Genomic DNA, 14,376 nt, shown 5'->3' on the forward strand with positions numbered 1-14,376 from the left:
AGGTCTGTTTTCCAGTTCATTTAGAAGTCTTTCACAACTACCTGGCAGTTGAACAACTTGGCCCCAATCTCAACTTTTCGTCTGAGTACAACATGGAAAAAGAAACAAGCCGACTTTGTCTCTATTGCTATACATCGATTAATTTGTCAAAATGTGAGTGAAAGAAGACAATGAGGAAATATTCTCCGTATAGTGACTATAGTGTGTGTGTGTGTGTGTGTGTGTGTGTGTGTGGGTGTGTGTGTGTGTTTGTGTGTGTGAGAAAATGAAATGGGAAGGTTCATAATGTCCTGTCTCCGAGCCAGACAGAGAACAATCGCACACAGAGCGAGGCGGTGAATAAAACATTATTTCTCCCACTCCAGCGAATTTCCTGCCAAATGGTCTGAGACATCCTTCGAGAGGTCACTCCTCCGAAAAATCCCAAAACTCTCAAACATTTCACAACAGAGGTGTGGCTTACTGCAGTTCCTTTCAGTTGGTCTTTGTTTTTCATTGTTGCAATAATGTGTTCCATATGAATGTAGGGGGGTGTATACAGTTACAGTATGACATAAATACGACATAACCTGTGAAACATTCATTGAGAGTTCTAAACCGTGGTTATACTGTAGTGAGTAAAACACTCTAGGAGTAGATACAAATTCCAACTTAACAGTGACTCTTGCTGATGGATTGTGAGCTGTTCATGTATCATCGTCCCGCTGCATTGTAGGCCTATACTTCACCATGTTGTCTGCTGCCCTACTGGCATCTTGCCAACTTGAACCCTAGTAGTGTCCCTATTATGGGAACAAACATTCACCGAAAATATCAAATCTTCAAGCTCGATTTGAGTCAGTAGACCAGCTATTTTCAGCAAAGATGTTTTAGTGTAGCAACAGGGGGCCTATAGAACCCTGGGAGGACACCAGTCAACTCAGTTTTATACTGTGTAGGGATCAAATGGTTAACCGATATTTAACACTGCATCTAGGGGAGGAACCTATACACTTTGTTTCCATTGTACACCTGATTATTATTAAACATAAACAACAAACTCTTGATCCGATTTTCCTCTCGCATAACTACTGTAGAAAGTAGCGATCAAGTCACTGAAAGTAGTCCAAGGGGCGACACAGGAAGGATGAGAAACGTTTAGTTATGCAGTTAATTACAGTATACGTGGTGGGTCGGACCGTGGGCTGAAGTGTTATCACACCAACACTCATAGATGACTAAGCCTGCCACTCCTGCCTGCTTACACCACTCCTGCAAGCTGCTATTACCGGTATAATAGTTCTCAAACATTTTCAGGTCAAGGAGACCCCCATTTGGCCGCAGACCCCCATTTGAAAGGATTTGGTCTCCTATAGCGGACCCCCATAAGAGTTTTAAAAAAAGAGCCGTAGTAGTATAATAACTGATTTTAATGCTATATTATTCATTTTGCTTGGAACACACTCATGGGCCCATGGGGGTCCCCGCGACTCCACTGCCCTGGAACTATAGACTATAAACTTCTCTGGGACACGCCTGCAAGTTCTGGTGCCAGCTGAGTGGCACGGACAGACAGCTATGTGTTATCAAGTTGTTTGGAAACATGGTTGGGACATTGGGGAGAGATAACTATGGCCGCAGCTATTTCCTGTGTTTTGGACACTCGTCCCCACAAGAGAGGTTCCCGGGGTGGCTGTCATAGGCCCGTCCAGGCTTCGGCCTGGCACTGCCGGCGCTAAGAATAGCCTTGCTTGAGGGGCTCATCCTCTAGTCTACACCTGCCATCTATCTCTCCCCTGCCGGGTGGAAGGAATGGGGCCCGCTGGGCCGTGTCCCTGATTTTCCTCCTGGAATTTTCCCCAGTGAGGGGTAGGAGGGGCTGGGCAAGAGCCCTGTATGCAGATTCAAACACACTGCCTTATGTACTACAGCAAAGAACCTTTAATAACAGTCCAAGTCCACACTAATTATGCATAATGTATAAATAATGGATATGGGGTCAGGACAGCTAGGCCTTTTTGGGTAGGGGTCAGAATAAATTATGGACTTAGATTGTTAGTCGTCACAACTGCTCAATTGTATTAGTTGCCTTAGATTCAAGATTCATAAGCTGTATAATATGCTATTGGCTGTTTGTATTATTTTTGGAAAAATATATACTACAATGGAAAGGCTATTATATTGACATGGGGTGGAGAGAGAGGTTGCCCTGATGGCTGTGTTGGCGCTCACATGAAGATTCCTGAAGTGCAATGCAACCCGGCCGCTGCGAGCTATACACGCATGGCAGTGTAGACTTAAGACTTATTTTCACGTGGCTGCGCACATGGCAGATATTTTCGGTGGAACCACAACAGCAGGAGCAGATCATAAATCACCCTTTACTGTACAATTTGCGGAGTACGTTTACGTTGGGACAGGTCAGGTCTGGGTGTCACCAGGTTAGGTTTCTATTTAAAGTACTTGTTTTTTAACATTGACTGCTGACATTGACTGCTGATGCAGGCAGAAACCTCTGAATGTCCAAAATAGATAGTTTTCAGGAAACTGTGTGTTCCAATCCATCAAGTGTAGTTATTAGTCGTACAGTAATAGTAATATTGTGTTAAATATTTATAAAACCCACATGCAGAAAGACTTATAACATAATGAAACAACATACCAACATCTGCTCAAAACAATGATAACACTAGCAAAAGTAAATAAAATACACATTGATGTACAGTACTGTAACAAACTGCTCCCTGTGGTTTCAGCCCTCTGATACTTTCAATGAGAGGTGGGTCACTATTTATTCAGTGTAAGCTGACTTAAGCACGTATCATACTCTTTCTCAGAAACGCCCAACTTCATATGCTCCATATAAAACTATACAATGATACTTACCAACTACAACTACAAAGTACTTCTATTGGCCCGTGCCCTGCAGTTAAGGCGGGAAAACAATAATTGTTGTCAAGTTAATCACACAAAAATATGAGCAGGTTTTAGTTTTATGTGCCGATTGCACGTTTATTTACCTGCATATAATGCTAATGTTCCTACAAGGACACGCACACACCTGCATACGATACAATGCTAATGTTCTAAACGAGTGGTTCCCAAAGTGGGATCCGGGGATCCCCAAGGGGTCCTTGAGGGAGTTCCAGGGGGTCCCCAGCTAAATGATAGTTAGGAACCAAATGGACCCTTATGGGTTTGTAACTCAGAGTTAAATTAACATTGATTTTACAATATAAATTGGGATCTCAGAGAGAGAAATGCAATTAAATGGGGGTCCGTAGACTAATGCATGTCAAACTGGGGGTACTTAGTTGAAAGGTTTGAGAATCACTGGCATATCTCTTCAAATGGGGGTCCGCGGGCTAATTTGTGTCAATTTTGGGGTCCTTGACACAAAAAAGTTTGGGAACCACTGTTCTAAACATCATGTAGATATCTGTTTTTTCTTTTCTTCTCCTCCTGCTCTAGTCTACTCTACCTCTATCTTCTCACTAAAACGAAAAATGATGTAGAGCGTTCAAGATCAAATAATTTCACCCACTTCTTACACCTGTAAACTAGGGATGGCCACCGACAACCGTTAGCCGTTAGCCGTTTATTAATTTGTTTACCGACAACACTAACGGGTAATGGTTCACCGATAAAAAAAATAATATTTTATTTTGAAGCGCCGAGAGCGGGCACCGCGGCCAAAACACCAAGCACACGCACGCACACACACACACACACACACACACACACACACACACACACACACACACACACACACACACACACCCTCTTTCCACCTTTACTGTCAGTGCAACCACGCATGTGCCGTGACTTACTTCCCCCAAAACAAAAACACCAACGCAACTGCATGAAGTACTAGTGGACTGTGGAAGCAGGAGGGAAAAAGAAAAAAAGACGAAAACACACACAGCATTGCGCGCCCGCAGATCTGCCCTTCATGCAACGAACGTTGGTTCCTTAAACGGCAGATCTGTCGTTTTATGGATCATAGAACGAACGTACCGGTATGCTGTTAGCTTGTTGCTAACGGGACCCCCCCCTCTCTCTCTCTCTGACGTTCTCTCTCTCTCGCTCGCGCGCGTTAGAGAGACACGTCTTTCTGTCTTTCTCTCTCTCTCTCTCTCTCTCACTCTCTAATCCTTCCTGAACGGTCCGCGATACATATGTGCGGATAGAAGACTGTAGCCTACGCACTAGTGCACTGATTGACAGCAGGCCGCGTGTAAACGGTGTATTTGTCTATTTTTAATGCGCAAAACAGCGCTTTTTTTCCCTTAACGGCTAACGGTTAATTAGCCGGCAAGTCCTGGCGGTAACCGGTTAATACAATCTTTCCATTTGGCCATCCCTACTGTAAACCTGCTGTGACGTGACAAGAACGATGATTCTGATTCGTTACGATATACATACACAGCATATATTTGCCTTAGGGGTAATAAAAACACAGCGGGTAATAGCAAAACAAATATATAGGCTACATAAAACTTAAACTGACGGGGACCGGGGAAGAATTTGAAACTGAGTAGGCAAACCGTGGTGCCGGGCCTGAAAAGGACAGACAGGGTGATGAACTATCACTGATGTTTATCTTCCCTAGGGATGCTATGTCAGCCGACCAATCAGTTAAAGCTAAGGCGCCTTATCTTCCCAAGGGATAATAATATCTGGACACAAAGGAAGAGGTGAAGCAACCATCAATGGTTCACACACACAGAGTGGCTATGCAACGGCAAGGTCAGCCAGGTTTTCAGCCAACTCCCTCCCCACACTGTTGGGAAATCCCAGTGTAACTTCGTTCTGTCCTTGTTGACGGTAATGCTAAGCCATTCATTCAATTCATAGTAAGTGTTGATCAAATGCTATTTTTCTCATTGTCTACAAATTATTGTACAGCCTTCGTTGTTGCCCTCTGTATCCAGGCTTTGGGCAACACTTCACGTATATTGAACGATAATACGATTCTATACAAATCTTGAATGAGAACAAATCTCTATTTATTTAAGCAAACAGGCACATTTCCCCCAGACGCATACTGTACTACAACACACCATCAGTAGGCTACTAGATTTATACTGTAAATTCAATCATTTAGCAGATAATCTTGTCAAGAATGACTTACAATGAGTTGGAGCAGGTAGGGGTGTCATACTGTATACTTATGTCTTGTTTGAGCACATTGACAAGATGGACAGGTTGGGACACTTTAAAATGTATTTTCCATAGCAGTGGTTCTTAAACATTTTCAGGGAGGGACAAATGTTGTAACTATGGGGCTAAGATTTGTATTGGTAAAATGTTTTTCCAAGGGCTCCCCAGGTGCCACTTTGAGAACCACTGTCCAAAAGCAGCCATGACAACCTGTCACGTACCAAAACCACTCAACCCATCCAATCAATGTTAATGTTAATGTTAAGACAACAAGCAAGGCCATAATGTATAGCGTACTCCGTACTCTCCCATGTGAAAGCTCTGGGTGGGCCTGCCTGTCCCAACAACAGAAAGAACAGGAGACAGAGGCTAGAGGTGGAGAGAGAGAAACAAAGAGAGAGTGAAAGAGAAAAGGAGAACAAATGGTGCTGCGCATACACGCATGCACACACCAAAATAACATTAAGGAATGCACACACACACACACACACACACACAAAAGACTACACGCTCCGGGAGAGCAAACGTACGTGGCATCATAAATGCTCATCCTATGCCCTCTATTGACAGGACGTGTCCCCTAGAGACACGCTTGAATAGGCTGACCCTCTTTAAGATGCCTATGGTAATGTGCGAGTATAATTGAGGAGGGGGGGTCCCGGGGTGAGTCAACTTTCAGTTGGCGTCAAGTTGACTAAAGGCTGTGTGTGGGGGGTGGGGAGTGCCCTATAGATGAATCGTAATCACTACTGTACATGCTATATACAGTACATTAGCTATAAACAGTGTGGGTAAGGCCAGGACGGTTAGCTCAACCGTCTGGGCACCTAGGCTGCCAAGCCAGCCGGACGGCATGCCGCGGGCTCGACTACCGAGCCCGACAGCCTTTTTTGCGTGTCACTCCCCATCTCTCTCCTCCTTTCCTGTCTGACTACTGTTCCCTATCAATAAAGGCATCAAAAAGCCCCAAAAAACCCAAATCTCTCTTTAAACAGTGTGGGTATAATACATCCAAAGTAAATAAAGGTTCATATATATATATATATATATATATATATATATATATATATATATATATATATATATATTATGTGTGAACCTTTATTTACTACTATAAAGTAGTAGCATACTCAAAGGGAGAAATAGGCCTATACGTAACATATATAACATGAATGTAAATTACAGAATGGTACTGTACAGTCAAGACTGAACTATACGTAATTATGTATGCATGCGTCATGCCGCGCTGTGTTGCATTGTGTTGTGAGCAAGAGGCAGAGGACAGTGGAGATGTTGGCAGTGATATTCCACAGCGGGCCAGGCAGGCAGGCGTGCCGTGCCTGCCGGCTGTCTTATCTGTAAAGCACTGTCTCTCTCTGTGGAGTTTCCACTTTCTGAACAGCTGAGGGTTATTATCCACACAGCCCAGGTTGGAGGAATGCTCGGAACAAGCGGTGTCCGGTATTAAAAGTCATTTCCCAACCCCCGAAAACCCCCTGGGACACCCCTGGGACGGTTTCATAACACGACCAAACCCTGTCCCTGAACACCTCTCTCATTTGTCATAATACGGCTTTGCAAATTCTATTACCTAATTTGTAGCGAGGCTGGTGGTGATGCAACACTTGCTTATTATACGGTTACTCACAGACTTGTAAAACGTACCTGACTGATGGCAGAATATTTTATTACAACAGAGGAACCATGTTATCTGAGTCACAGGTTTTCAAAGTGGGGACCGCCCACCCAATTCAGATAAGTGCATAAATAAATACATAGTAATTATAAATATACAAATAATAATAATTGTGATAGCCAGAGACTATTGCTATTTGGGGGTCTTTGGCATGGGAAACGTTTTGGGAAAACCTTGATCTACTAAGTAGTACACCGGGTGTACACCGTGTTGATAAATATGGGCCAAAATGACTAAAACTAAAATAGAAATGTTCTGCCAAAAACAACACTGGTTTGGTTGGGTGTCAGGGTGCAGTGATAGGGTGATGCCTGTCATCGTCAGAGGAACGCCCACAGTCGGTGGAAAACGTATACCTACAGTAGCTACATTTACTTAAGTACTGTACTTAAGACGGGAACCCCTTTTGTTGTTTTAAGCATTGTTATGCTTCAGCTATTGAAAAATAGCAGATCTGCATGCACCAAGTGCCGCCCACGCTACTACGAGCTTGTAGATCTGCTATGTTTGAAAAATCGTTAAAATGTGTGAAGATCTTTGAATATATATTCTTTCACAGTGAACGTTTTTAACTCAAATCTTTTGCTGAAATATTTTCAGATGAGGGTCGGTGGCCAATTACATATATTTTTGGGGGTCCTTGACATGAAAATGTTTGAGAACCACTGACCTAGAAACATGGGTTTTTCAGAAAACTGTCTTATTTAGAAGACATTTGTAGAATCGTCCTTGGGTCTAAATGGATTAAGTACAATTTTGTGGTATTTATACTTTACTTGAGTAATCCCAACTTCCAGTACAATACTACTCCTCCTAGTACTCCACTGCACCTCAGATCCAAATATTGTACTTTTACTCTACAATTATTTACTCTACTCTACAATTATTAATTTCTTACTAGTTTGTTACTACTTTGTAGATTTTGATTATCATTACAAAAACATACATTAACACACTTCAGCCCTATACATTTCAGCCATTTGAAAATAGGCGATCTACAAGCAATGCATTGCGATGCATGCATTGTGAGCTTGTAGATCTGCTATTTTCAAAACATTCGTAAACTTGAAATGGGACATTCTGCATAAGTGAGTACTTTCCACTTTTGGTACTTTAAGTACATTTTGATGGCAATGCTTTTGTACTTTTAATCAAGTACATTTAGACTTTTACTTGTAACCGAGTATTTCTACATTGCCGTATTGATACTTTTACTCAAGTACAAAATGTGAGTACATTTTCCACCACTGCATACATGCTATACCATTTCCTGCCCAGCAACAAGGAACATTTAATACCGATACATTTAAGTCCCTTGGAGAAATTCTAGCACTCTAACGCGAGGCCCTGTGTGCCACCTGCTTGCCCTGTGGCTGGTATTTCCTCTCTCTCGACACACACATTTCGAGCGTGAACTCAGTAGAGTGACATGCATTCTTCGCCACATAATATGTGAAAGAAGTACTGGCCCCAAAACCTCTGCAAACAGAAAGCAGTTAACTTCCCATCACTTCCCCCGTCATTTCCCCTTTTCGTGTATTTTGCATATATCTAGATCTCTCTTAAAATTGTACATTCACTGTGATGTAAGTATCTTCCTGTGGTTAACACTTTTAGAAGTTTTCTTTTCAATACTGTCTCATTCATTGCATCCATTGCTACCAGGCATTAGGGGGGATATTGTATTCATAGATACTTTTCATCCATTGCTACCAGGCATTAGGGGGGATATTGTATTCCACTAGATACTTTTCCCAAACATGAACACAATACTGCAAAACCACACAACTTCAACAGTGACTTCCTCTAGTGCTACTCAAAGATGAAATGCAATACCCAGAGTTCTTACACACGTTCCTCCTATAGTCCTACACGCACAAACGCATGCACTCACGTACAAGCACACGCACACGCGCGCACACACACACACACACACACACACACACACACACACACACACACACACACACACACACACACACACACACACACACACACGAAATGTTTATTTGTGTCCACATAATGAGAAGTACAGGAATACCTTGTACAAAGGACATAAACACTGCCAGTGCAGTTTGACAGTGGGAGATCAGCCAGTTACAACGTGCATGGACGGCAAAGCATCGTTACATACAGTACAGCTGACATGTCGGACACAGGGCAGCAGACATAACTCATGGATAAAGGAAACAACGCCTCCTCCAAACATACATACACACACATACACACACACACACACACACACACACACACACACACACACACACACACACACACCACACAGTGACACACCACACACACACCACACACTTCCTAACCGGCAGTACGTCCTGCTGTGAGCAACAACAACGCTACTATTTGATAGTGACATATGAGTGATGTAGGGCAGTTGTTCTCAAAGTGGGGTCCAGGGACCCCCAGGGGTCCTTGAGGGAGTTCCAGGGGGTCCCCAGCTAAATGGATAGTTAGGAACCAAATGGACCCATGGATCTGTAACTTTGAGAGTGTACAAATGGAACCAAATGGATCCTAACGGGTCCATTTGGTTCCATTTGTACACTCTCAAGAGTTACCGTACATTAACATTGATTTTACAATATGAATTGGGGTCCCAGAGATAGAAAATGTCTACCCCCATTTCATTGCATTTCTAATAGAAATGCCAGTAGTAGTCTTTTCAAATGGGGCAAATAAGTGTCAATTTGGGGGTCCTTAATTGGCATGAAAAAGTTTGAGAAACATATATTGGGTACATTGTTGCTTCAGTTCAGTCCAATGACTACCGTCGTTCAAAGTCATAATAGACATCTCACAGGAATAAAATAATAATAATACATTTTAGACATTTAGCTTACAAGGTTTTGGGGCCCACCTATACATGTGGGATTGAACAGTCGCCAAGTATTGATGTAATCAATTATTTGCAATGGAAAACGATTCGATACAGATTATTTGCATTGCAAAATACAATAATACGATACGATACAAAGTCAATGTTGCTGTTTCAAGATGATATAATCACTATTGTCAACAGAATGTGGAGGGGTGTTGTCCATTGGGGTTTTATTTTTTTGACTGCTAGTTGTTTTTTTTGTTTGTCTTTTTATTTTGTGTAAGTCATGTGTATTTTGTATGCTTTATTGTAAAATCATTACAAAACTTTAATGATTTTTTTTTTTTTTTTTTTATCTTGCTGTTTCATTTTGATGAATAGATTTTAGACTTACTATAATATTGTTACACCCCTACTTTCTACCATGCGCTGTGCTGCCTGTAACCAATGCTACTTTACCTGTTCTATATAAGGGTCTGGTATATATTAAACTGTCACTGCCAAATATGGCACGAGCACCAAGCCACGTGTAGCAGCCATGGGGCATTAGCGGACACATGCATCCCAATATTTGTTGAAAGGCAGCAGCAGGGGGTTCACGTGGTCCTTTACTTTTCCCACAAGACAGACACAGTCTGGTTGGTTGGGTGCAAACAGTATACATAACAGCTCAGCACAGCCCCCACCAGTCCCTGAGATGGCCAATGACAGCTGGAGGCCGCCAGCCAGCCAGCCTGAAGCTCTGCTTCCCCCATATCATAGTTGAGATCTGTCAGACAGGTAGCTGAGCACAAAATGCCTCAGTGGAGGAGGACCTCAGTGCAGGAGGGCTGGGCTGGCTTCACAGCAGTGTTGATTTTGTCCACTAAAACTATGACGAAAAGTGTTCGACGACAACTAAATTTTTTCACTGGAGAAAACGGAATCAAAACAAAATAAAAACTAAGCTATGATGACTAAGACTAAAATCATGATATGTCTACTAAAACGGCTACACAACACTGAGTAGAAGTGTGCGTGTGCATATAGACTGGAGTGTGTGGAGTGTGTTTGGGGGTACATGATATCAATATGGGCGACGGACAGACGGCATGACCTTTACATGACGAATCATCTTTCATGAAGTGACATGAGGCGAGTGTTCTTATAGGGAACGGAACATCTCGAGTATGTTTGCACGGGGTTCTTTATGACAGTGGTTCTCAAAGCGAAGTCCAGGGACCACAGGGGTCCTTGAGGGGGTTTCCAGGGGGTCCTCAGCTAAATGATAGCTCAGGAACCAAATGAGACCCTTATGGCATATATATGTCCCTGGCATATATTTTCAAATGGGGGTGCACAGGCTAATACGTGTCAATTTGGGGTTCCTTGACATGGAAAAGTTTGAGAACCACTGGTTTATGACACCGCCCCCCATAAGAGCCCACGGTCCACGTATTGCAGAGCATTTCCATGACAGGTTCAAATCTAGATCCACACATGACAGGACAGGGAAAAGTGATGGCGTGATAGTTTGGCCGGCGGCCCCTGCATTGCAACCCACTGGGGGGGGCTTGTACAGTCACACAAAACACTGTGGAACCATCATAATCCTCTGTAACACAAATGAGGCTGAGGCAGCTGCCCAACTGTTGAGTGCTTTCTCTGTGGTGTCACTTCCGTGACGCCACAGAAAGAGTCCTTCTGCTTCTCAGTCTCTCTCTCTCTCTCTCTCTCTCTCTCTCTCTCTCTCTCTCTCTCTCTCTCTCTCTCTCTCTCTCACACACATGACGGTGGGAATTGAACATGTGCAGATAATATAGAACCCACTTCTGAACGCAGGCATGTTAGCAATTAAGCAAAAAGCTTTCGGTATGCCACAAAACACTGCGATATTGTTAACCTGTGAGGCGTGTTGTACTGTAAGTCTTTGAAGGTCTTCATTTAGACAGCTTGTTATGAAGATCTCTATTCATCTCCGTCTTCATTACATTTCATCTCATTCGCCCATTCAAACATCGACGAGGAGCATTTAAAAAAGGATAGGGCTGCCTGCAACTATCGTTTTCAGAGTAATCTCTCCATTACAGCATATGTTCATTCGTTTCCGCTACAATTAATTTAGCCCGTAAATGAGAGTCCACGTGACATCATGCTGTCGCAATTAAGCCCATATATGGAGATCCCTCATGTCATCAGTATTTACGTTCTCAAAAAGGCCCGAAAATTAAGGCCCGGCCCTACCTGGGCCCTTATCAAACCCTGTCCACTCAAGACACTGCCCCCGCTGTCACCCTTAGATCTCCATAATATGGATCAACATATGGAATGTCAGGTCAGGTGACCTGACCTGACATTCCATATGTTGATCTGACCTCATCAAACCCTGTACACTCAAGACACGCTCAGCAATTCAGCAATCTAGTCAAACCCTAGTCAAATACACACACAAATTGTGCTACTGTTATCTACTACAAATTATATTAACATTGAGTGACTGCAGTTTCTTCCAGCTGTGAAATGTCCCTTTAATTTCATAATATAGAGTTTTCACATTTTGGTGAAATTGTTTATAATGATGATTATATCATTCACATATCATACTATGGCAGAAGAAAGACCCTAAGGTTACAAATAATCAGCATCATGTAAACACAGCTGGGCTATCCAGTTGAAACAGCAGGCCATTACTGTAAGTAATACAGGCATGCTCTCAGCTTGTCCTCTGTAAGGGTGTTTCCATTAAGTAACTGTATATTTTGGACAGCACACACTGGGAAATACGAGTCTACGTTTTCATAGGTCACGAAAAGTCAGACCCTTTTTTCGCTTCATGCCCCTACACATCTGTTAACGCGCTCTGCACAGCTGTCATATGCTGGCCTTGATCGTTCCAAAACAATGATTTGCAGCTTCCCCTTTCAACACTGCACTGGCAACTTCCCTTTTTCTTTTTTATCAATTTCCCTTTGTGACATAATTTCCTCGATGATAGTTTTGTCTCTAAATGATTTGTTGTATTAATGTAAGTCCTCCATAGATAGATTTATAATCCTACTGTTTTTTTAATTTTAAATACCGTATATTACAACGAAACAGTAGCCTTATACTTGTTAGGTTGGCAGCCATTTATCCTTTGAACTTTCTCATTTGCTGTAAACTTCAACCCACTTATCATAGTGACACCCAAGCAGCTTAAATGTTAACCGACCCGCTGTTTGCACACAATATCAGCAATCTGTACTATAGACCACTATGCTACGAGGCATGTAGGAGTTTACAAGCATCCCCTGCATTTATGATTCAATTAAAACTAATAGCCCAAACCTAACCACTAAACCGGGTCCCAAGGGCGCTATACTACTGCAGTAGGACCCCCAGTTTCTTCCCTCTTCACAAAATATCTAATCGTTCTGATACGTCCCAAGCTTGTATAGATCTACTATTTTCATAAATGTTAGTCCCAGAATAGCTATAGGCATGCTATATAGGGTTCAATTGGTTAAACGGCAACAACACTTACCTTCCCAGTTCTTCTCCAATTTCATAGAAGTCCTCCACTCTCTGTTGCTTGAATACTGCCATGCCCAGTGTCCTCATTGATGTAGGTTTATCTCCTAAACATGGAACTCTTGGGTCAGTCAGTCGCTCCTCCGTCAGTCCAACTCCTTTTAACTTCACTTTAAGTCCAGGCCTGTGAGAACAGGAGATGTTCTTGTTGCAGTTTTGACAGAAGAGCAGTGAGTACTCTCACATGTCTCAGCACGCTGTCTAGCATTCCATCTCAGAGGGAACTACATCTAAATTAAAGTTCTCCATTAGCCTGACGAGCACAAACACATACCCTTTTGCTCATGAAGGGAAAATAAAAAGTCTAAATACCTACTAGCAGCACTAAGCAAAACTACCAATGACATTGTTATTACAGAGGGCTTAATTGGGCCTATTCATTTAGTTAGTACAACCCTAGGCTACTGCACAAGTACAACTCAGCTGTAGTCTACTCAGTAGACTACAGCTGAGTTGTACTTGTGCAGACGTGCAGTGTCATCTTTGGTTTGTTATAATCACTATAAGTACAGTACTCTGCTGTACTTATAGTGATTATAGCAAACCAAAGATGACATTTGGTTATATGGGGCAGAACATCTGTTTTGAGAGATAATGACTGTTTTGTCTGATGATGACACTACCATAAGCTTTACAAATGATTATGGCATAACCATTAATGTTGTGAATTAAACTAAGAAACTACTTTTTCTTTTAAATGAATACTAGTATACCATACAACAGTTCATGCTATGGTAGGCTAGGTATTAGCCTATGCTCAAATAACTTGACTTGACTCTAGTTTTATAATATTGAATTAATACTTTCCAAGGTTTCCACAAGAAAGAACAGGTCATGTCTTACCTTCTGTCAGGTGGCAGGTTTGATGATGAACTTGCATACTCTCCCTGATTCTTCTACAACTAGTCCTGCTGTGTGTCTGTAGTCCAGTCACAGCTGCTGCTGCTGCCCTGTCTGTCTCAACTTCTGTGTGTGTGTGTGTCCCAGGCAGCAGCACCAGCACACTTTTGTTCCTTCAAAAGGTCTTTGAATGTCACACCCCCTGATGGCTCCATTAGGAAACTGCACTGTGACTGAGCCATGACAAAACATTGGTGAAAATCACTCGACTTTTATGGAAGATCATTAAAAAGTGCTGGGGGAACATGTCATTGGT

The 14,376-nt window shown here is 42.4% G+C and overlaps 1 protein-coding gene across 5 annotated transcripts in view; it reads right to left on the reverse strand.

Annotated features, from left to right (window-relative positions):
* dapk2b (death-associated protein kinase 2b) overlaps positions 1–14,184 on the reverse strand; it is a 32,271-nt gene extending 18,087 nt beyond the window's left edge. For all 5 annotated transcript variants that reach the window (XM_080761906.1, XM_080761910.1, XM_080761907.1 and 2 more), the window contains exons 1-2: positions 14,064–14,184; positions 13,174–13,344 (exon numbers count right to left, since the gene is read on the reverse strand). In XM_080761906.1, the coding sequence (XP_080618032.1) occupies positions 13,174–13,250 (77 nt within the window). In that variant the 5' untranslated portion in view covers positions 13,251–13,344; positions 14,064–14,184. The remainder of the gene's footprint in view (positions 1–13,173; positions 13,345–14,063) is intronic.
* Positions 14,185–14,376: the final 192 nt, after the last annotated feature.

Source organism: Protomyctophum bolini (assembly GCF_963924005.1).
Source record: "Protomyctophum bolini genome assembly, chromosome: 4".
In the NCBI taxonomy this organism is placed as follows: Eukaryota; Metazoa; Chordata; class Actinopteri; order Myctophiformes; family Myctophidae; genus Protomyctophum; species Protomyctophum bolini.